Source organism: Embiotoca jacksoni, unplaced genomic scaffold (genome assembly GCF_022577435.1).
Source record: "Embiotoca jacksoni isolate LCO1_2020_lvr unplaced genomic scaffold, fEmbJac1.0.p SCAF_3, whole genome shotgun sequence".
Lineage (NCBI taxonomy): Eukaryota > Metazoa > Chordata > Actinopteri > Embiotocidae > Embiotoca > Embiotoca jacksoni.
In genome coordinates, this window is record NW_027185381.1 from 23,924,224 (window position 1) to 23,949,176 (window position 24,953).

General features: G+C 42.8%; 1 protein-coding gene across 3 annotated transcripts in view; it reads right to left on the minus strand.

The window, feature by feature from the left end:
* wwp2 (WW domain containing E3 ubiquitin protein ligase 2) overlaps positions 1–24,953 on the minus strand; it is a 56,628-nt gene that overhangs the window by 18,618 nt on the left and 13,057 nt on the right. For all 3 annotated transcript variants that reach the window (XM_069162197.1, XM_069162198.1, XM_069162199.1), the window contains 5 exons: positions 20,704–20,782; positions 18,295–18,458; positions 17,278–17,521; positions 14,330–14,419; positions 8,428–8,602 (listed from right to left, as the gene is read on the minus strand). In XM_069162197.1, coding sequence (XP_069018298.1) covers positions 8,428–8,602; positions 14,330–14,419; positions 17,278–17,521; positions 18,295–18,458; positions 20,704–20,782 — 752 coding nt within the window. The remainder of the gene's footprint in view (positions 1–8,427; positions 8,603–14,329; positions 14,420–17,277; positions 17,522–18,294; positions 18,459–20,703; positions 20,783–24,953) is intronic.

Here is a 24,953-nt window from a genome sequence, read left to right on the forward strand (position 1 = left end):
AAAAAGGGGAGAGACTGAGAAAACAAGGGAGGGAGAGGAAGCGAGGGGAGGGGTGTGTGTGTGTGTGTGTGGAGGGGGGGGGGGGCAGCGTGTTGGCACAAACGTGTGAAATAAAGGTTGGGTGTTATGGATCTGGGAGGAACATGACATAAAGGCCCGTTTCAAGGCGCAGGTGACAATCGCCATTTCAGCTGGTTCTTTACACTAAAAGAAATAATGTCACTGTGAAATCGCATTTCCTGTTGCGAGGACAACTTGTTTTTTTTTTTACTTCTGCAGAGAGCAGGGAGGTTTTATCTGTGTAACGCATGGAGAAGACGTGAGTAGGTTTTTGGTGAAATGTGAGGTCATCGAGTTCATCGGCATTCAAACACAGCTGGGAGCTTCAGACTGATCGAACAAACCGGTCCAGACGTGAGAACTTATTATCGCCCATATTTACACAACAGTTGGGGTTTTATTTTTTTTTACAACTGCGACTGATTCGTCTGCTTTTAGGTTAATATCATAAATGAAATTTAGCGAACACGCAGAATTTGACCAAATGCGTAATAAAACCGCACGGACATTTTCGCAGTTGTGAGACGATAATATTTCCGCTGACACTGTGCCAATTACTCTATATGTTACCTGATTGTTTGGTTTCTAAAATTGTGAAAAAAAAAAAAAATTCGTTTTGCAACATTTTATAGCTTATTTTGTCCAGTCATCGGTCTACAACAAAAAATATACTCACATTGCCGTCACTAAGAAAAGCAGAAAAATGTAATGTTTTTGCTTGAAAAATAACAAAAATCTGAATCTAATTAAGTGATCATTTCAGCTCAAGTTAAAAGCCTCAGAAATGTTGTGACTCTTCCCAAAGTCAGTGGTCCAGATATGATTGTTTAACCAAAGCATTTGTAATCTTTTTATAAAACGGACTTTTTCCGCTGAGGAGCCGCACCAACGGCTTTTATTCTAAACAAAACGCCACCTAATTCAACAACGTTAAGGACCAAACGAGTACACAGTTTACCTTCAATCCCACAATCTCATTTTGGCCCAATCAGCAACAAGTAAACAAACGGTCTAATTGCTTCTGTTGGGAAGTGCCGTTATGAAAGTTGCAGGAATGCAGCTTTAGCTCTTAGAAACAAGTTGTGCTATTAAAGTACTTTTCATTTTTTTCATTCACGGCATGATGTTTAAAAAAAAAAAAAAAAAAAAAAAAAAAAAAGCCCAGCATCAGTGCAGTTTAAATTAAGTTCTGTTCTTTGTCCTTTCATGGTAGAAATGTCCTCTATGGAAATACGAGCGCTGACGAGTTGTGTGTAAACATGAGCGAACGTGACGAGCGGACGCGGGTGTGTGAGTTTTCTGTTTCGGTGATAAAACACAGGGCTGATTCAGGTGCGGGCTGTTAAGGAGTCCTTGTTCCAGCGAGAATGGACAGAAAGTTAGAGGGGAGGGAGGGGAGGAAGGAGGAGGAGGAGGGAGCGAATGACAGATGAAGAGGGGTACAACTCCCCCCCACCCCCCAAAAAAAAGAGGAAGAGGGGGAGGTTATCTGAAATGAAAAGACATTTTGGTGCGATGCAGAAAAAAAGGGGGATTTTGGAGAAGGAAATGAGAGATTGGAGGGGGTGGGGGTGGTTAAAGGAAAAAAGGGTAGAAGTGAATGAAGAAGAAGTGAAGACTGGCAGGGGGAGGGAAAGGAGGGGGGGGGGGGGTAAAAAGGGGCGAGCTGGAAACAGCGGTTAATGACTGAGACGTCTCTCTCTCTCTCTGGGGTTCCTAACAAGCTACAATTACTCTGCAAAAACACACATTTGTACTTGTGTCTCCGTGACGACTGGGGCTGCAGCTACTATCCATTTCACTATTGATTAAAGTGACAATTAGTTTCTCAGTTAACTGTTTTGTCCAGAAAATTTCACAAAAAAGTTAAATTATTTTTTAAATAAATCAAATGAAAAAAATCCAAGAAGTCCACACATGTCTTTGTTTTGTCCAGCCAACATACAAAACCCCAAAATATTTCGTTTATGCTTTTAGAAAAATTATAAAATACTCATAATTGAGAAGTGGAACGAGCAAATGTTGGTATTTTTACTTGTAAAAAATAAAGCAGCTCAGAAATGTCCCTGACTCTTAGAATCACAACGAAGATCGTGGCAAGGAGAGTTGGGGATGAACTTCTGTTGGTTTTCATGTGAAAATCTCTGATCTCTGAGATTATAACTGAAAAAAACTCAAGACATTATATTGATTGAAGGATTAATCATTTTCTGCAGAAATAAAAGAAACAATTGGAATCTCTGGGAGTCGAATCTGATTTAGACCAAAGTGGACAAAAGCTAAATCCATCCGGTGCACTAATAATCACAGCTTTATCCCACTTTTATTCTTTCTTCTATGATGTAAATTGGTTTAGAAGAAAGACTAAAGCAAATTATTCGCTTATCAAAGTTGCAAATCAATTTCCTCTTGATTGACTACTCGAATAATCAACTAACCGCAGCAGCTCTGTGATTAAACCATAATGCCCCGATACCCGAAACCTTAACCATCGCAACTCGATGCCAAATCCGAACTTAATCCTGAATCTTAAACAGTCTTTTGAAGGTCTGTCCAAAACCGAGGCGGTCAAAATGTCCTCCCTTTTCAAAAATGTCCTCAAATCCCATGTCTGAGACTCAAACCGGACACGCACAGTTGCACACACACACACACACACACACACACACACACACACACACACACACACTAACAGCACCACTGTTACACAGTACCATCCATATTACTCAATGGATGCATGTTTTGGTGATTGTGTTTATCAGTCTGCACAGACCAAACTTTGCACAGTTTATATATACAGTGTGTGTGTGTGTGTGTGTGTGTGTGTGTGTGCGCGCGCACGGGCCCGTGACAGCGCCACGGTCCATTTAAGAGGACGATCGGCCCCTTGACCCTCTTGACTCTCTTTGGTTGTCATGTGCTGCAGAGAAGAAATGTGGCACCTGACCTCGACATTACAGCCCTGTTCACACATCTGCACACACGCGCACACGCACACACGCACACACGCACACACACACACACACGGAGCACATGATTTAAAGGTAGGTGGTATCAGGATCTACATAAACACATACAGTAATTGAATATGTACATTATACACTGGCTTCCATGGTACGGTCAAATTGTTTTAATATTTCTCAATATCACAAATCAAAAAGTTGTGGATTTTTACAATCCATAAAGCAAACTAGACCTTCTGTCCCTCTAAATCAGAGGAGTCCAAATTCTTTCCTCTAAATGACCAAGAAGGAATCTGGATGTTTATGTTATCTGAAATTACATTTCATTCAAATTTGATAACATTTGACAGAATATTAACAACGTAAATCTAAAATAAAATGTCAGAATAATTCAAACATGACTTTTTAATCTAGCAATTACATTTTTTAGCAGAACTTATTGCCAGAACCATTCATCTGTGGCAAAAAAAAATTCTACATGGACACTTATCTTGACTGACAGACCAGAGTTAGTGACGTGACTCATACTATGAACTTTTTACAGGTCGTATCATTACGGTTTGGATTTTTGAGCACGACTGCCAAAATGAAGAAGATGAGAGCCCAACTTGGCCCGTGGGCCCCGGATTGAGCCGCTCTGCTCTAAACCATTGATCCCGGTGAAGCAAAAAAAAAAAAAAAAAAATCCCCCGAAAACCATTGACCGGGGTGGGGAGAAAGAGTTTAAGGAAACAGGAGGAAGAGCGATGGTGAGCGTGTCAGTCGGGCAGTGGAGCATGTGGCTGCGTTCACAGTAAAACTATGAGCCCTTTTTGTGTGTGTTTCCTTGTTCACACAAACCCGGGGCCATAAATAGTCGGCGCTATCAGCAGCGTGGGCATTCCAAGACGGAGCGGGTTTCTATCAGCGCCGAGGGCAAACCTGCCTCTCGGCTTTTCTCACACACACCGATGGAGGGAGGGGGGAGTTTGGAGGGGGGCGGGGGGGGGGGTTGTTTCCAACTCAAACTGAATGTTTCTGTCCCGACACGAGAGTCACCTTTAGAGACATTAAAAATATGAATAGTGACGCCGCTTATAAATATGCTTTTGTTTTGTTCCATAATTTTCACCATCTGACATCAGTGGACATGTTTACATGCAGAGTAACCTGTCCGTCAGTGAGACAACCTCTCCACGAAGACGTGAAAAGTCAGCTGACCAATCAGAGCAGAGATGGAAACGGATGTGGATGTCGGGAGTGACGCTTTCTGACACCGACAGATAACGAGAGACAGAGACACCCAAAATGTGACGTCAAAAAGGTGCAGCGAGATACGCACTTCAAACAGACTATAAATCCATCTTTAAATTCACTAATATGACTGAACTCCCAACTACTCACTTCTAATACAGAAAGGGAGAAACAGGTATTTTCTCTATAAGACAGAGTCAAGAAAAGAAAAGAAAAGAAAAGAAAAGAAAAGAAAAGAAAAGAAAAGAAAAGAAAAGAAAAGAAAAGAAAAGAAAAGGTTTAATATAATTTGATAATCTGATCTTTACGGAGGCTTTAGTGAAAGTTCTTTACCTGGTTTTTCACAATAAAAGACTGACTACACAGAATCATTCAGCTATAGCGCAGCCATTTTTATGATCCTTTGTTGTTTAAAAAAAAAAAAAAAAAAAAATCCTGTTTCATATTTTTTCCTAATGTTGTCCGTTAAACTGAAGGCGTGTCTGTTACCCTGGACATCTTTGTTTGTTGTCTTTACAGATGCCTCAGTAAAAAATGACAACTGCTGTTATGGTTGTTTTTGTTGTTGTTGTTGTCTTTGCTGTGATGTGATGACACATCTGAAAGTACCTGAAACTTGTATTTAGCATCACTTCCTGAGTAGGATGTGGAAAAAAATGAAGATGCAGGAACTCAACAAAGCAGGATAAGAACGGCGGAGGAAAAGGAGAATCTATGACAACAGCTTCATGTTATGTTCACTTCCTGCAGAGGAAAAGCGATAATAAACCATGTTTATTTTGATACCTTACTGCTTTCAGGAACGCAACCACTTTATTTCTGCCTTTAGCAATTTCAAGTTGTCTTAATGCACATTTTATTACTGAAATCTGAAAATGATTCCCTAAATTTCATGCTTCCTGCAGATACATTTGGTTTCTTATTCTTACTGATGCCTTTATATTCAATTGGTTTCCATCTTACATGAGAGCATGAGCTGTACTTTCCCACCTAAATGGAAGCACTGACAGAAGGGCAGCTAACTTAACGACACTGGTGTCAAAATCAGTAAAGTAAACAGAGTCGTACAGTTACCAGAGTCCGAAGAGATCACCTGCCAACAGCTGCTGTAAACGCCAGCGGACAATATGTTAGTGAAAGTTAACGGCGAGACCACCTGTTCACGTTTTATGCGATTCTGTTATTACGTTTTTAACAAAGGACTTCTGTTTCGCTGCTTCTTGCTTCAATGTTCAACGGCCCAGATGTGAGGTGAAATAAAAACCGACCACATCAGCTCAAGATACTGCACAATGTTGGGACGTGAGGTGTAAAAGGACGAATATTTGAGTCTGAAATCGTCAAAGTAAAAAAAAAAGAAAGAAAAAAGAAGTGACTGAATGACAATGAATTGATAAAAGGATGAAGAGAGGGTCCGAAGGATGGACGGAGTGAATCTCTAGCTGATAAAAACAAGCGAAGGCTTTTCCAAAGATGACAAACAGAACAAAACACTAGGAAGCACATAAAGACAATCAGCCACAAGGAGACACGAAGAGACACAAAAGAGTCAACGACCGAGACGTGCACAGATTTCATAAATACTGAATACACAGTTTCAGGGTGGAGTGTTTTCTTTATAGAAGCCCATAAGAGTTTTAAGACTGGTTTTACTAATGGTCCATTGAGAGAGCTCTGTTGTTTTAGTCCCATAAGTCTTTACGGCCTGGCTGCAGTCTGACCTTGGCTGCTCCACCGAGAGGACGGCGGCGGACGAACCCTCGAACCGACTCAACTGGAAAACACTATAAACAAGTCTCAAATAACATCGCTGATCCCCCTAAACTAAACGTCTTCCGACTGTTCTCCACGTACAGCGCTGAACTTACTTCGAACATGTAGAGATTGTGTTTGGTCTGTGACCGTCGCTGAAGGTACATACGATCCAGTGCACTGACACGAAACCGTATATAAAAGTGTTCGTAGCTTCCGGGTCTAAACAAAATGAGGCTGATGCTGAAGTGCGTTAAACTGCAATACCACAGAGAGCCACTAGAGGTTGGCTCCAAAAAGCCTCCGGCTCCATAGACTCCCATTCAACTTCTCAAATGAAATACAAAGTCGAAAAGTCTTTTCCATGAGTCGTAGTGGTGCCGTTCACTAAAGTCACTCCTTCTTATTAGTTTTCTGGCGGCCCATGTGAAAATAATCCCGTCATTAATTAGATATTAGGCCTCAAAATGTGATATGTTTGGGGGCGTGTCTGTTTGATTGACAGCCCGTGGTTCAGTCAGGTTTCCGCTACAGGTGGGCGGGGCGTAGTGTCCTCGGAGATCGAGTCAAATATGGTCACTTCTGGCTCCAAATTAGCAAGATGGCGACGGGCAAAATGCCGAACTTGAGGCTTCAGAGTGGCAGTTAACAAACCGATGGGTGATGTCAGTGGTAGCTGCCGCTTGGCACAGACGCATTCAATCAGAAAACCGTGTGACATGCACAAATGTGATGAATACTATCACGTTTGATTAAAGACCCGCCCCCCTAGTCTGCCTCTGATTGGCTCTGACCCCGACATTCTTACCGCAACCATATCAACAACCTAACAACGAGCCACTTAGAGCCCAAGCAGATTAGAAAAAGGGAATTAGGAAAAAATAGGATGAATATCTGCTGTCCGATGTTAATCGAGGTGTCCAACAATGTTCGGTTCTTTGGGAGTTTGTATCAAACTCAAACTGCGGTCCACTTCAGTTTTTGAAGCTGCCATTAGTTTTGGAAGACAACGAGAAACGTACGTCCGCACACGTGCATCAAAATGGAGCGTGTGCACAGAATCCCATTCGTCGGTCACATGGTACAATTTTTTTATTGATTGGTTTATAAGAAGCTTTAAACTACCCCTCTGCTACCGATTAATATTTCAATTGCTTTGGGCCTGCACATTCTGACTGAGGTGTCTTAATGGAGCGTTTTATTCTCTTTGAGCTTTTAAACCATTTTAAATCTGAACATTATGGGCTCTGCTGGTCGTTATGTGACATTTTCATGAAAAGTATTCCAGTGTGTTTTCAGTCGAACCGCTTAAGCAGAGAAAGTCTAACCAGCAGTAATGTGTGACACCACAGGGGTTTTACCTCCAGAGGAAGTAACCAAAAAAAAGGGAAAATCCAGTTTAAAAGGCAGCTTGAGAAGAATCTGTGGGAAGGCTTTTCAGCTTATTTTATTTTCTTATTTTAGAGCAGTCAGGATTGTAAAAGAAGTGAGCTTGGTTTACGAACATCAACTTAAAGGAGGAAAAGATTCACTGCCCTATTTCCTTTGTTTCCATCTGAATAAATGTCTTTCCTCTAACTGAATCACCATAATTATTCCACCCACAGTATATTGTAGTGATGTGATGACAATCAACACCGGTACTAAATTTAATTCTGGAAACCAGATGTTATTTGTTTTTCTATGATACTGTAGGAACCAAGTACATACATCAGTTATTAAAGGAAAAAAAGATGTGTTTGAGTCTTTGTTTTTGTGTAAATATATGGATTTGATAGAATTAATGAAGAGTTGAAATAAGCTAAAACTGTGAGACAGTGAGGATTAATGATGATTTTAACAAACTGAACAGTATGCTTAAGGCAGCTTCAGTCTTAAAATGTATTATCTATGGCCCGCCAACACTGTCAAACAAAAGATTACTTCAGACACATCTCTGGATGTGAAAGCTGGCTGAATGGCTGAATGACATTTGGTTACATTTGAAGAAATGACAATTGTTGCGTCATTGCAAATAAAATTGTTATAGAAAAGTACGTTCGTATGTAACTTTTATGGTTAAAAACGTGTTCAGGAGGAACCGCTGGCCTCTGGGCATTTTCACATTATCAAATCTGGACCTCTTTGAAAAAAGTTAGGACACCCCTGGTTTAAGTGATGAATACTAATTTAGCTTTAAAGATTTTTCGTGATTTAACACATTTAATAAATCTGACTTATACATCAGCCTGTTGGTAAATATTTCATTGCATCCCACCCGTTGCTCAGCAAGTCGAGCTTACTTCCTGGTCAACAATGGAAAGAGGCTGTAGTTAGCCTTGGGAAGAAAAACAAGGAAGCTGAAGTGATATATTTTTGGGAGCATGTTTCCTCGCAGCACGTTAAATTAGCACAGTGAACCAGATCCGGCCTGCAGTACCTGGTAGAGGAAGCGCTGGCTGAACTGGTGCATGGCGCCCTGCAGCTGGCTGCGCTGGCTCTGCCACTGCTGGTAGCTGCGCACAGACTCGGCGGTGGGCCGCTGCCATGTGGTGGTTCTAGTGTTGTGGTCCACGTAGTAGAACCTGCCCCGCTGGTCCACTCGCTTCTCCCAGCTGGAGGGGAGGTGATAGGGGGGGAGGGTGGGGGGTGGGGGCAGAGAGAGAGAGAGAGAGAGAGAGAGAGTGAGAGGAGGGTGAGAGGAGGTGTAGCTTTCAACAACATTTTTATTAAGCACGTCGAGAGTGGGTGGTTGAAAAAGCTGCTGATAGTAACGTCAAACGATTTATAGAGACGAGGAAAAAGAAACAAAAGACAAGAAAAGGAAGGAAAACGGCAAGAGGAGGCCGACGGAGAGTGGCAGCAGAGAAAGGAGGGAAGAGAGATGCGAAGACTCGACAGACGAAGCAGGAGGAAGAATGAGATGGAAAACAAGCCAACACATTCTAACACTTCTCTATTTTAAGGGCGTGTAAATTATCCCAAATTCCCAAAACTTGTTTATATCCCCCAGAATTCAGTTTGAAGGGACAGAATAAAGCTGGCAGACATTTTTCTGTTTGGCTCGGCCTCAGACGTCATCAAACCGTATACTCGCTTTTAGCCAATGCCAGTCCTCACTTACGATGATGAGGGAAAACAATGGGAGACGCCGGCGTCCTGATTGACAGTAACCATGTGTGTGTGTGTGTGTGTGTGTGTGCGCCTGCCAGTGGCATTACTCAGAGGTTTATGTATATCCCATTCTTCCCCTGAGACGTGTGTGTGTGTGTGTGTGTGTGTGTGTGTGTGTGTGTGTGTGTGTGTGTGTGTGTGTGTGTGTGTGTGTGTGTGTGCGTGTGAGCTGAGATACTGATGGTCCACGGAAACACAAACACACACACACATGAAGGGAACACACATTGCAAAACACACATGAACAAAATCCACCACACACACACACACACACACACACACACACACACACACACACACACACACACAGAGGAATGAACACTCATGTAGACCAGGACCGCGCTTCAACTGTTGCCCCCATGTTTAAAACTCCACAACATTTTTTTTGACCTTTCATAACTATTTGGAGGACCGTGTCTCCGCCGACTTCGAGTTCGCTCGGCCCTCCCAGAGCTCCGAAACCTCCAAATAGACCCGCTTTTGTTGCACCGAGGCTATTAATGCAAACTCACAGAGTCCCTGTGAATCCAGCGTGCAGGAGGAGGACTGCATGAAAGATTTACTTCAGCATGAGGCCGCGAGTTTAAACGCTGAGTCAAGATTCACGGGATGAAAGCGTATTTATATTTAGTTATAATAAATGCTAACAGATTTCATTTGCTCATATTTTGGGGTATTTTATATGTTGGCAGGACTTGAATTAGAGGAATTGTAAAGTCACATTTTAAACTGATTAGATCTTAGTTTGTCACAAAAAAGATTGACAGACTTGGTTAACAAGCCCTGCTTTGGTTATATCCAGAATCAAATAAATTTAATGATTAAACAAAAAACCTAAAAAAGTTATACCACAAATACCTTTTTAAAATTTTGTTGGTATGATTCATAGATTGCGTATGGAAATGGACGTAGCCTGTGGTGGTATTTGGTATGCGGTCTAATACAATCTGGTGTTTACATGCACCGACCATTGACTGTATATAAGTGGACGTAGCTTTAAGTCAGGCCAACGTGTGACTGCGTTAAGCTGCAATACCACCGGGTGCCTCTAGGGGTCAGCTGCAAAAAGGCTCTGGCTCCATAGACTCCCATTCAACTCATCTCATGAAAGACAAAGCCAATACATTTTTTACCACAAGTCATTATGGTGTCATTCGCTCAAGTCACTCCTTATTGGTTTTCTGGTGAAAAATAATCCGGTCATTAAATAGATATGGTCACTTCTGGCTACACGATGGCGACGGCCAAAATGCCGACCTCGAGGTTTCAGAACAACAATAACTCCGAAACATTAGCTGACGGTATGAATAACAAGATAAATATTCTAGATTTTGTCTTATTTATGACTGAGCAGCTTGTATATAATGCCGATGTGTTTAGAGCTGGTGTCTCTGCAGCGAACTAAACCCACATGGTCGCCATGATCAGATCTTTACCCTGAAGATTTCAGTTCACAAACAATAGTCAGCTAAGAATTGGTTGAATAATGCTGCTTTGTTGTTCAAAAAACCTCTTTTACTCTTGTGGTTAGCTAATGGACAGCACCCCAGGAGCTGGTGGGCTTCGATATCTTGCTCAAGGACACTTCAGCAGCGTGGGTGATTGCAATCACAGGGAGTAATTTGGTTGAGGGATTGGTGTTTTTGACCGCTATGCCTCTGAGCTTTCTTTAAAAGGCAGGAAAAACACTGTTCCCTCTCTGATATTAGCGCTAGCTAGTTATTTACTGGAGCCAGAGAAAATCCAAGAGCCCGCAGTGGCCTGTCTCAGAGTCTCTACTTAGTTCTGCTATCTGACTGTAACTCTTTGTACCAGTCATGTCATTAACCGTCCAGATTCGGATCATTCACTACACCCTTGATCTTCTTTTGGACGGTCCATTCATTATTTCCATGTTGGCTGACAGCAAACGCTATGAGCTCCCATCTTTCTCTTTATGTGTGGATTAAATGAGGAAGACTCACTGATTCTCCCCACAAGTACAGATGAACCTTGGCTTGGCAAGCCTCGTATATAACAAACAAGTAGATGAAAAGCCATGGATATCTATACGAGTGGTACTCGCGTTTCAAGAGGGGCAGAACGTCACCGTCCAAGACCGAAGAGGGCGCGTCAGGTCAGGAGGAACTCGGTTGGTTTACTTTGACATTCGTTGGGTTTGTTCACCATGAATTCTTCCCACAGGGTCAGACTGTCAACACCGAGTTCTACTGTGACTTTCTGAGGCATGTAAAGGAAAACGTTTGGCGCAAATGGCTTGAAAATGTAGGGTTAGTGTTACGCAATCATAGTTCCCCACCACTCCTACTTAAAGGACATGGCTCCCTGCAAACTTCTCTCTGTTCCCCCAAAAACGTGCACAAAATTTGATCTACGCTCTCTGCTCACGTTTCAGATCCATGGAGACATTGCAAAATACACGTGTATCTATGGTCACAAAACCACCTGTAAAACAGGTGCTGATGTTAATCGCATGACGTAACCAGGAATAGTTTGGGTCGTGCAGTAGATTGTGCACCATGAATTCTTCCCTCAGGGTCAGACTGTCAACACCGAGGTCGACTGTGACGTTCTGAGGTGTCCGAGGGAAAAAGTTCGCTGTAAACGACCAGAACGTGCAACTCGCCCGCTCTAAGTTTCAGGCCACCGACTCTATTTGGTTCCCTTTGACTTCTTTCTATTCCCCAAACACAAAAACTAAAACTGGATGTGCGCTCTTTGCTTAAGTCTCAGCTTCATGGTGAAATCTCAAATGCACACGTACCACTGGTCAGAAAAACTTGTGCAACAAAGGTGCTGATGTTAAATCAAGTCATATAGGTTACAACCTTTTTCTTCTCATGGCTCATTTGGGCTTTGAAAATATTTCTAAGAAGTCACTGCTACACTTTGGTTCGGCACAACTGTTCCAATTGTTTCTAAACTGAACGATTTAAAAATAAACAGTTTAGTCAAATTATATCCATTGGACGTCTTAGAAATGCAAAGATGGATATAAACAGAAAATGTTGCTTTACAATCTTGTTTCTAATCTTTGACGTTATCTAGATAAGGTTTAAAAAAATCGTGAAAAGAGAGTTTAACATTGGGGCTGACGGGCATCGTGCAACGCCAACGAGAACTTAATGTAGACATTGCATCAGTTTTAGTTGCCACTAAAGACCAGTAAAGAGAAAGTGTGTAATGACATTGCGCAACTTAAAAAACAAAAGTCACCAGTTACAAACGCTACAGAATATTTGATGAAGAGCAGAGTGACTCAGAAGCTCTCCTCAGTCTGGCTTCGGATGGCTTTCATTATTTCAGCTTCCAAAACCTCGATTGCCCAACTACACCCCCACCCCTCCAACCTCTAAACAGTTCCTGGTGTGTGCATCTGGAGCGTTAGCCCGGTATTAGCTTGCTAATTGATCCTCTGAAGGGCCACGGAGGCCAGCAGCCAACACAGTGGTGGATGGAAGTACATGTGGCGCTAAGAAAGGACTTTTGTTCTCAGGGCCCCCACGCTCTCTTTCCTTGTATGGAAAAACTGAGAAAGGGGGGGGGGTTGACCTTTCCCTAAAAAACAGCCTCTCTTTCTCTCTGTCACCCCGTCACACACTCTGTGAAAATCAATAAATAATCAGTGCAAGAAAAAAAAATGTTATAAAAGGGCTGAACTCTGGCAGAGAAACAGCTCACAGAGGGAGAAAGCTGCTCTCATTACGGTGGCTTAGCACACAAACACTACAATCAAACTGTAGGATTAAGGAACAGTTACTGCGTGATGTGTGTAGTAACGCCAGAGGACATAAAACACACTTTTAAAACAAAACAAAAAAACCAGAAGCCCTGGTCTGGCAGCTGCTAAGACTGAGGTGAACTCGAACATGAAAATTCCCCTGGACACATTTCTTTACTTTATTTGCACATATTCAATGATGTGACCACCTGAAGGCACAATCCCAACCACAGATTAAGAAATTTTGTATCGAGGTTAGTTCATTTCGGTGAGTGGATTTGCACCGTGGGGTTGTGACGCCCCTCCCCTCCGTCTCGCAGGCTGTCCTGGCCAACGTCGGGAGGCAGCCTGTCGACATCAGCTGATGCGGTTCACCTGAGCCTTCCGCACTGTAAAAGCTGCCTCGTGTGTCACTTCCATCCATCCTGCAACACTTTTTGCTTGCTGCTCATATTGCTGACTTCCATTCTCCAATTTTGTGTTGTGCCAACTTTACTTTTAATAAACTCACATTTTCTTTTACAGGTCAGTTTTTGGACTGAAGACCTGAAACCCAGGGATGAAGGGGGGGGTGTTACATGCAGCGAAGAACTTAAGATGTTCACAAATGTGGTGTGAGCGCCGGCCTTTATTCCAGGGGAAGCCCCAATGAATTCAGCTTTGTTGAACTTTGACACAGCTAACAGTCTTAAATGTGTGGTACGCATATATTGCCCTGAACCGATTGGTACAAGCTGTTTGGTTCTATACAGCCTGGGATCCCAAACAAATTACTGTCAGTAGTCTACTTATGTCGACGGACTCGCTGCTGGAACAAAACTGTAGAGCGCGAGTTTCACCCGAAAGCACCAGTTGTTGTTAATCAGCTGTCGCATGACATTGCGTAACTTGTATCTTGACTATGAATCTTGTACGATGTTGTAACTCAAGACTACTCTTTTCAAAAACCGGCCTTCCGGCAGCCAAGAACCTGCGACTTCTCCGCTCACGCGGTACATGTCAATCAAAGGGGCCACCGTGTGGAGCCCCCACTCAAATTCTCCTCCGACATCGTCCTCAATGTTGAAAGAAACGGCGCGAGTAGCTGAAACTGCACTGCTGCTGTTAAGGGTTCATTTAAGTTCATTGTGAATATGTTGCACTTCTTTTAATAGACATTTTATTTTATATATTGAGTTAACAGGTCTGTATGTTTCTGTTGATGATCGATATCACTATCAAAAAAACAAACAAAAAAGGAGTTGTGTCAGCTACCCATAAAAAAGTTGTTCATCCCATTAAAACAAAAAACAAAAACAAAAAAACAGACCAAATATTAGTTATGAAAACATATTTGAAACCAGGTCGGTTTGAGATGACCGGCTGATTTTTTTTTTTTAAAGCCGACCTTAATGACAGTCACACAAGCAGAGCGTGGAGAGAGAGCATCAAAGTGGAACAGGCGTACCCTGGCGGCAGTGGTCTCTCCCAAGTTGTGGTTTTGGTGTTGTGGTCGACGTAGTACACTCTGCCATGAGGCAACACCCTCTGCTCCCAGCTACAGAGAGAGACAAAACACACACAGATTTACTCTTACACTCAACACACGTCACAAAGATTTCATAATCAGTACAGCTTTGTTCTTGTTCAGAGAGGCTATTTCCTTGTAGGTATCGGACGGTGACCAACAGACAGAAAGCAGCATCGATGAAATAAAACCAGCAGGTCTACAAATGCGTCTTAATCACCTGCTGTCATTTATCCACTTAAGTTGTTTAGTGGGAATTATTCACCAACTGCATCACATCTATCTTTGGATCGAGTTATTCCTGCGTGTTTTTATGCTTTGCCATTTTTCATGCAAATAAAGTAACTGTGCTTGTTATTTTAAGTTCACAATCATGCTGTTCGTGGCCTGTTTTATTATTGTAAAGCACTTTGTGATTGAATGATATTATTATTAATGATATATTATTTTGTGATAAAAAAAACTTTACTTACTAACTTACATTATTTTATTCACAGCAGTTTGAGAGCCTTATTTACTACCTCACAGGCGTTTTTCAGTAACCTGAAATTTGTCTTTAGCGGTTTGGCAGCAGAAAAATATCTCATGAAAATTATTACATTTTGATAAATGGCAACTAAAATGTGAACATGCTCCAAATAAAATTTCATGACATTTCATGACTTTGCCCAAAAGAAATGACTAAATTGCCTGTGTTTACGTTTCTGGAAAATATCATTAATGAGAACATTATTAATAGCTTCACTTTCGTGGCTGATATTGTTCACTTTACCTGCTATGATAAGTTTACAGTTAAATTTCAACCTCTTCAGGGGGAATAATTTAAATTATTTGACTGAAAATGTCTAAAAACGAAAAAAAAATACCCAATTGTTTCTAGTTTATCACCAAGAGATGATTGAGGTCTGTCAATCAAACTAAATATAACACTGGCAGCAGTTTTGGGAACATAAAAAAAACAAAACAACAACATTTAAGATGCCATAAGTGAGGTAGCTCATAGCTGCAAGAAGCCATACAGGAAGTAGACTCCATTTTATTACAGGATGAGGAATGCAAAGGAAATTAAAAATTTTAAGTATGGGTGGATTCTCATCTTTCTCACAATTAAAGTAAAATGTTTATGACGCATTTTCTTGTGTGTCTGCTGCTGCCTACGTACAGCAACTTGTCCGGTTTCCAAAGTCGCAGCATATACAGGAAAACATATTATTAGTGAGTGTTTACTTTTAATATTTACTGCGCCACACCGTCACCATCATGAAAAAGGGGTTTCTAAAATGTATGCATCACTTTCGAATGAGACTTCTGCAAAGTTTGGTACAATTAAATGCTTTTCATGTAACTTGTTGAAAGCTCTGGAAAATGTTTGTAAGTGGACTTTGAGTTGGAGTTGTTTAGTCAAACTATTATTTTAAAGGTCAAAAATGAATTTTGAACAAACTCCATCTTTTGATGAAGACCGTGGGATACAATTCAAAGTCCAGGAAAAACCTTTTAAGTGGACCTTGAGTTGGGATGGTGTTCGTTGAATTACCAGCCATGTGTACCACTTCATCGAAGGGAATTGTCTCCAATTGCATGCACACTTGGGAGGCTGTGGCTCAGACGGTAGAGTGGGTTACACACTAATCGGAAGGTTGGTGGTTCAATCCCCAGCTCCTCTTGTCCACATGCCTAAGTGTCCTTGAGCAAGACACTGAACCCTAAGTTGCTACCGATGGTGTACCATCGGTGTGTGAATGTGCTCCTGATGGCAGCACCTTGCATGGTGATCCGTCTCATTAGTGTGTGAATGGGAAAACCATGTTAAAAGTGCTTTGAGACCAAAAAGCTGCTAAAGTGCTATACAAGTACAGACCATTTACTGTAAATGACAGTTTCCTCATTCATTTCTTATAAAATAAATGGGAAAAACTTCAAATTAGCAACGAATCTACATGTTCATGATAAATGGATGAACTTTTAACAAATCACCTTCTATTTGTCTCATGTAAGTTTTGTCAATATTAGTTTCGGCTCTTGGGTCAGACATTCTCTCTACGTTCCATATAATAGACTCAAAACATTCCTTTTTCAAGAAGCTTATAGTCTGGACTGTCTCAGGTGACCTTGAACCATCCCCTAGATTTGCTGCTGTAGGTCTAGTCTGTTGCGTAACCTCCCATGATGCACTGAGCTTCACTTCCCTCCACTCTCTTTTTCACTCTCCATGCATTTATATACAATCATGGCACATCTTTAACTTCCTTGATCTCAGGTAGTTTCTGCTTTTTCTGCAGGTATGTCTGACTCTGGAGCTGCATGTTTCGGATCTAGGGTTGCTGGCCCTGCCAACCTACTCAGCACTTATTGTTTGTTGTCCCCTCTATGCTGTTCTTTTCTCTCTCCTCTCCCTCCTCAGCTTAACCATTTGAGGGAGTCGGCAACCCGCCTCCGAGTCTGTTGGAAGTTCCTTCCTGTTAAAAGGGGAGTTTTTTTTTCCTCTCAACTGTCGCTCATGTGAGAATTGCTGTTTTATTTCCCCATAAAACACTTGCAAATCCAGTTAACGTTTTAAATCCTGCATTGTTTATATGCATGTTTACAAGTAAGCAGTCTTTTTCTTTCCTGACTCTGCTTCCACTTTGCTGCGGTTCTTGGCACACTTCCACCACCTGTAGATCAGTGCAATGGTGAGTCACCACCGGCAGGACTGCATGTCACTAAAACAAGGGGCCCACTTTGCTACTAGAAGTCAAACGTTTCAGGTTTAAAGATGTACTTAGAGAACAAATGATCCTCTCACTGTTCACACTTTTGTGACAGAAGCTTACATTTATATTATCATTAAAACTTTTGTACTTCTGTGAGCTGGACGTGGGACGGTGCGACGCGCTGACTCTTACCCTGCCGGGAGCGATTCTGTGGTGGGCTCTGCGGTGCTGTTGCTGGCCGGCTCAGTGCCGGAGGTGGCGTTGGGGGTGGGCTCCGACGGGTTGGCCGAACTCAGGGCTTCCTGACCCGGAGAGGGGCTGCTGCCGCTGCTGCTGGCGGCCGGAGATCGGCCCGACGGGGAGGACGGAGGAGGCGTGCGGCGGGCCACGCCACCACGGCTGCTCTCCAGCCCGTTGGACGTCAACTCAACTTTATCTGAGACACAGAGAGAGAGAGAGAGGCAGAGGGACAACAGAGACGGAGAGATGACTTGCTTTTTGTTTGTACCGTAAAGTAAAAAAAACCAAAAAAACGAAAATCTAAGGAGCAGCTGGTTTTACTTTGGTGGTGACGTGGATCTCAAATTTTCACCATTACACAATTTCATTGGTGTATCTGAAAGCCACAATTGAGTAAAAGTACTGATATTTTACCCAAAAGTGACTTCAACAAAAGTTTGTCACCTATTAGTAAGTTATTTAAGTGTCTAAGTCTTATAAGTCTCTGATATTTATTGTACTTAAATGGACTCAAGTATTGAAGTAAAAGCAAATGCTTTTTTTTAAAAAGCAAGTGGTCCGAATTTTCAGAATTATTAAGTTTATTGTTTTTAAGCAACTATTCAAGACTTTCTGAATTGAGGCCATTGTAGCTACAAGTTAAAATCAGGAATACTCTTGTTCAGTTATTGTAATGATGTCGGTTTCTATCATATCTGACAAAAAAAAAAAGTATCAAATACATTTAAAAAGCTGGAGCCACTTGCTTAGAAAATCTTCCAATATTCACTTGTTGTTGCAGCTCTAGTGAAGTTGCAGATTAGACACAACTGCTTTGCGCCCTGCTGGGACATAATGAGGATATTTCTTACTGCACGTCAGTCTCAGTTTCCCCGAAAAGATTACCCAGCAGCGTACCTACAGTCCATAATAAATCCTGTTAAGTCAAGTCTGTAAGTAACACCGGAATAAGGTGAGCAGTCGGTATACCTGCGCTGTTTCCAGGGCTACCGTGACCTTTAGAGGACCGACGGCGCCCGGACGAGCCCGGCCCGGGGATCTGCTCCTCGGTCAGCTCCCCGTTAGTCAGCGAAGTCCCTCTGGAGCCCCCCGGGGACTCGCCCTGCAAACCCCCCACCGAGCGCCTGTTGCTCCTGTAGACAGAGAGAGAGGCGAGAGAGGATGCGATGAAGAGCAGATGAGGGGAGAAAATGAAGCATCGACATTTGCGCCTTCTGTACGGGGGGGGGAGAAAAAAATAAATAAAATGTTCGACTGCCGTGTTTCTGTCTTTTATGTCCACTTTCTTTTGTTCTGAGCACACACATGATTAGACCCATTGTTGTTCCTGACTCAGGAGAAGAGGCCTGGCACAAGTACCAGTGTGTTCACGGGCAAAACCAACACACACACACACACACACACACACACACACACACACACACACACACACACACACACACACACACACACACACACACACACACACACAAAGGTGTCGGTGTCGGCTACTTTTCCTTTCTGAACACCACTCATATTTTCCTAATGCTAAATATAACTTTGCTTTTCCTACAAGAACTTTAAGACAAAGAAAAACACGTTGGCTTTCTTTCCCTCTCTCCCTCCCTCCTTCTCTCTCCCTGTCTCCCTGCCCCCCACCCCACCTCCCTCCTCTGCTCTCCCACTCCCTCACACCCCCAGGGCCCGAGGAATGCTGAGGCAGAGCTTTGGACGGACATTGACGGACAACCGGATTCTGGGGGTTTTGGTTGTTTACTCGCCACCATAATGAGAAATCAATAAAACAATTGGACACAGACGCTCTGAGTGCGTTCGTCTTTCTTTAAGTGTGCGGGCATCGAGCTCCGGTTATAAATCACCTCCCCTCACGACTGTTGGTGGCATCTGTTCGAACACGATACAGAGATGTTGACTGCTTCTCCATGACAGCGGCGGTCTGAGCTCTTGGCTGAACTGTACTTAATGCCCCCCTCGTCCCCCCCACAATGTTTACAGGGAAATACCATCTGACCCCATGCACTCCCGCAGCAAAGCTTTGAATAAAAATGCAGCCTGCTCCGCTATTTATTATCCCACCACCATTCTAGCCAGTCTGAAACCACACTCAGGGGGGAATAACGCGCTGGCACTCTGCGCAAGTGCTTCAGTCGACCGTGTTGGCACCGGCTCCCATCACTCCATCCTTTTCTTCTCTTTTCCGCCATTTATTTTGATTACGATTATGCCTTGGGTTTATGATATTCATATAAGCGCTTTGCAAACAGTATTTCCGAAAAAAAAAAAAAAAAGGTTCCACAAGTTTATTATTGCGCTATTCTTCCTATTATTGTACCACAACATCCGCAGAGTTGTGAAACCAGCAGTATGATGAACTCTTTGCTTTTCTGCGAGTCTGTGAGAACATTAAAAAACGTGTGCCGCCTTGGAGCCAGAACAGTTCAATAACTATAGCTAATTACATCGTTATGACTCGCAGGAAAAATGTATTGACTTTGTATTTCAAAAGAGAAGTTGAGTGCGAGTCTATGGAGCCTTTTTGGAGCGAACCCCTAGTGGCACTCTGTGGTATTGCAGGTTATGGCACTCATTTTTCAGACCGTCTGTGCGTCTGTGATTTCACCATGCACCTCAAACTTGAGCTAAACTTGTGTAAAACTCGGCAACAGAGACACCTCAAAATGCTTCAGAAAATCTACAGCAATGAAGCAGCGTGATGCATTTTATAGACATAAAGTCTAAGTTACAGTCTAAAGCAGAGGTCTCCAATCTTTTTCCTCTGGGAGCTCCGGCCATGTCGTTTTTGCTCAAGTTCATGGCTAACATTAGCGGACTCTTTTCAGTTTTCATAACTCAAAGTAGCTCTAACTCTCACCTCCAGTCTTGCGTCAGTGATTGGATTCCTGGTTTACTAACACCTGAATTCAGTAAACTTGTATTGATATCGCGAGCGTGTGGATTCACATACTTTTCCTAAAACTACACTGTGAATGTACAAAACAGTGATTTGCGTTACTATTATGTGTTAAAATACACTGCGTTTATATAATTGTAACTTGATCTGACAACATTTGAAGATAAATTTAGATCATTCAAAGGCTTCCCTTAGTTTTTCTTGCTATTGTAGATGAGCGTGGATGAGGTCTAAAAAAAAAAAAAAAAGCTAAATATATGCAGACGTCGAATACTCTCATCGCTCATGCTCAATCCCTGTTATATCCCTGCAGCATCAAGAGGACTGAAGCTGAATTTCAAACAGTGTTTCCGCTGTGTCTGTGTCTCTCTGTGTGTGTGTGTGTGTGTGTGTGTGTGTGTGTGTGTGTGTGTGTGTGTGTGTGTGTGTGTGTGTGTGTGTGTGTGTGTGTGTGTGTGTGTGCTGACCTGCTGTGTGATCCAGCAGCAGTGGGAGTCTCTTCACTCTGCGTCCTCCTCAGGTTGGGTCTGTCTGACTGAAGTATCTCTGCAACAAAGACACGTCGCATCGTGAATGCACAAATAGGAGACAGAAACAACCAGCTGTCATTTAAAACACACAGTTTGTCAGTTGGTGGGTGGAGGACAGAGAGAGGAAGAGAGAATAAGTAAAGTGGTGTCTGCAACATCGAGACAGACGCCGGTGAAACAAACTCACATCAGGATGCTTGAATAGTTCAGAAGAAAATCCTTGACTAAAAAAAAAACACAACAAAAAAGTCTGCTTTTTATACTTTGGCAAAGTTGGGGGTCAAAGAGTGGGCTGACAGAACTTTTTGTGGATCTGCAAAAGGCTGCGCTGTTACCATAGCAACCCGATGCCAAGCCGAGCACCGTCGCACAAAGAAATGAAAGCAAACCAGTAAATGTCATAATCCTAAATATACCAAGACTAAAAATAAAACCCTGGAAAAGTTGAAAATATGGGACCTTTAAGTTAAAGCTCTCAAAGCAACAAATTCAGTTTCCTTAAAACCGGCGTCGGTTCCAGAGGATTTATTCACTTTGAAAACTGCGGAGGTTTCCTGGTCCTCCGCAGACCTGCGTGGAGAATGATAAAGCGATCACGGCGAGGCTTAGTGCACTCTCGTGTTTATAGAAAAGTAATGAAATCCATATAGACCTGACACATGTGGCAATGGAAGCACAGTCGGTGGTTTAATGGAGACCATTCATCCTCGTGCGTTCTTGTGCAGTCTGCGCTGGTTTTGCGCGCGCCGCGGTATGCGGTGCTGGCGGTGGGAGGGAATGTGTGACTACACGGGGCCCGACTGAAAAACCGCAAGGCCCGTAACATGCTTTCCATTAACGCTCACTTTCTCCTTTACGCGCACAAATACACCGGCTTCCTCCGTGCGGAGACGCTCGGTAGCCGGCGGAGGCACGACTCGCCTCAAACGGTGTCCGTGTTTACGCGCATATATTATCCTGCTATCTAAAGCAAAGCAAACAGGTAATCTCTCACTGATTCGCTCACACACACACACACACACACGGAGCGCTGTTTTGCGGCTATGAAAGAGCTTCTTGTGAGCAGACCCGGCGGACATGGCAGAAAAATAAACAGTGGTCTTGAGGAGAAACCATTGTGTCATAGCCCCGCTCACTGAGTTCATCACCCCCGCCCCTTCGTAATGGCACGGGTCTAATTACTGGTCTGGTGTATGTCCGTGTGAGCGTGTGTTTACCTACAGAAACATCTCGACAACTAAACTACAGTAAAAAAAAAAAAAAAAAACAGCAGAGGGCACATTTCAGTTGTGCAGCTGCTATACATGGGCTTCGGGTTACTTGCGTAACCGCAGTTCTGATGAATCAGCTCAGAGTTAATTTAGGACAGCAACTAACAATTATTTCTATTGTTGCTTCAACTGTCAAATACTATTTTGGGTAGTTAATTATATAAAATGTAAAAAAATAAAATAAAATTTAAAAAAAAACGAAGCATGATGTAAAAAAAAAACAAAAAAAAAACAGGTTCAGTCCAAACTCAAAGACACAGAAAAGAAAGTAGCAAGTAGCAAAGTCTTACATTAGAGAACCTGAGTGAAAGCATGTCCAGCTCTTTCACTTTGTAAACTAATTTATTTATCAGAAAAGTTGAATATTTAGATCAGGGTCTAAATAAGATATCAGGAGCACTTTAAAAATGTACAAGAACAGGAACACGCTGCTCTGAATGTCGCCGACTGGTCGAGTAAATTAGCATTTAGTCATGATCTTTGTTGTAATATTTCAGGACGGACAGACATGCAATGAAGAAATAAGTAAAGTATATTAAATTGACTGAGCGTTTCTCATGTTTCCTTCAGTATCGATCATTGTACAAGGAGATCACGGACAACCGCTGGATATTTTTTTTTTTAAAGGATTTTTACATGAACGCGATGAATCACTGGTTATTGTTACTTCATCCCCAAACAGCTTCCTCTTGATATTACTTGTATCCCAACACAATCCTACAGTGAAACCCCGATAGGGAGTCTTCTTGCCAGTTTAAATGAAGTCTACCACCTCAGATCGTAACACTAGTTGCACATTTTCAGCACATCCAAGCCTGTTATTGTACGGAGATCTAGCGTGACGTGTCCAGGGCGATGAACGTTAGTCACCGGCTCGGATAGTCTGAGTGTGTCTGTGCCCGTCGGTGTCCGTGTGGCTCCGACTTCTGTGGCACAGGAAGTAGTGAATATGTGGAGTGTGTATGTGAAACTCTCAACGGTTACAAAGTGTGCCAATATTCCCAGAGTTTAAATCTTTCTGCTCGCTCTGGCTTCTGTTTCTCACCGTCTCTCAGGAGAAGGGTTTGTTTATGAAGCCCACCGCGCACGCGCGTGTGTGCGTGCGTGTGTGTGTGTGTGTGTGCGTGCGTGCGTGCGTGCGTGTGTGTGTGTGTGTGTGTGTGCGTGTGCGTGCGTCAGAAAAGCTGCCAGGGGAAATGAGTAAAACCTCCAAACTAACAAGAGCTGCGTTCAGAGCGAGAACACAGAGCGCCTTAACACCGGCAGAAGGCAACACACTCCTACCTTTATACACTTGATGTATTCAGGCGGCTCACGTATGCCTGCATGCACACGCACGCGCACGCACGCGCACACACACACACACACACACACACACACACACACACACACACACACACACACGCGCGCTGCAGAATGTTAAACACATGTACACGCACACGTCTGCAGCTACACTCCGGAGACCGTAAAACACACACAAAGACAAGTGCCTCAACTTGAGACTCTGGTTTTAGAGGGCACACTTCAGCCCTCTGTTCACTAACCTCTCCTCCCCCCTAAAACAAACACACACACACACACACACACACACACACACACAGACTCTGTCATCTCCGCCCCTCCAAGCCAGGAGAGGAAACCCCCCCGCTGCCGTGCACACTGCTCCGGGATCACAGGAGGCGATTGTGCTGCCGAGCTGCAGGCAACGAGAGTCAATTACGCAATTCTCAGAAACAAATTAGACAAAAGCGCTCCTGATGTCTGTGATTATGTGCGTATGTGAGTCTCCAAACAACGGTGCAGTAAAGAAAACTGGGGGGATGGGTGTGTGTGTGTGTGTGTGTGTGTGTGGGGTGGGCATCACTCATTGTAGGTTAACCTTTGACCTGCACACACGCTGAAATCACACACGCAACTTTGTTTTAACTGCATTGTGAGGGCCTCAAGTTTACTGTATTCATTCCCTTGTGTTTATTTCCCATTAAAAGGAAAAGTACCGTAGATTATGAAGTATACACGTTCGCTTTCATGCCAAGAGTTTCGCAATAAGATCGATACTTTAGCATAAAGGCAGGAAACGGAGGGAAGCAGCTAGCCCGGTCTGAACAAAGGTGTCTTGTTTGTTTATTACTTGCAAAACTAAAACAAGATGTTGCAGCGTTGCAGCGTGTTTGGTGTTTTTTTTGCTGAAAGCGCTATCGAATGTCTCATCTGACTCTCTGCAAGAAAGTGAACATGCAAACTCCCCCGAAACGTCAAACGAAAGAGGTTCAGAATCGTTTTTGCTTGAGGGACCTTTAAAAGAAATGATGTGACCCTCAGCAGCGACATTAAAGCCAAGTCAGAGTATTTATATAGCACTTTTAAACACAACAGAGGTGGACCAAAGTGTTGCACATCATCAAACAGATTTTAAAAAGTCAAAATAGACTTGTGCAAGAGGAAATAAGCAAATAAAAAAACGAAGAAAAAGCTAACCCCCCCCAGTGGCCGTCAGAGAAATTGCAGTTTATGGCACTTCAACATTGGCTGAATTTTTAGACCACTTTTATATACAGTCAATGTTTTAACCCAAGTATCTCGTGCAAAGTTAGCGTAACACACTGGGCTGAAATACACTAGAATTATGCTTTTAAAAAGTCTACAAATCCCGAGCAGGTAAAACTAGCAAAAAGCAGTTAAACGTCCCATTAATAATAATGAACCCCCTCAGATACAGTGAAGTTAGCCATCCAGTCATAACTGTAGTACAGTGCTGCCATGCGGTAGTGGAAAACAGTCACCAGAGACACGTCGGTAAATCCAAACCCTCAACTCGCCTTCTTCTTGTATGAGGACTTGAAAGCCTCCTTTACAGGATTTTATTTATTATTATTATTTTTTTTTAAATATGGCTGTCCTTGTGAAGACATGTGG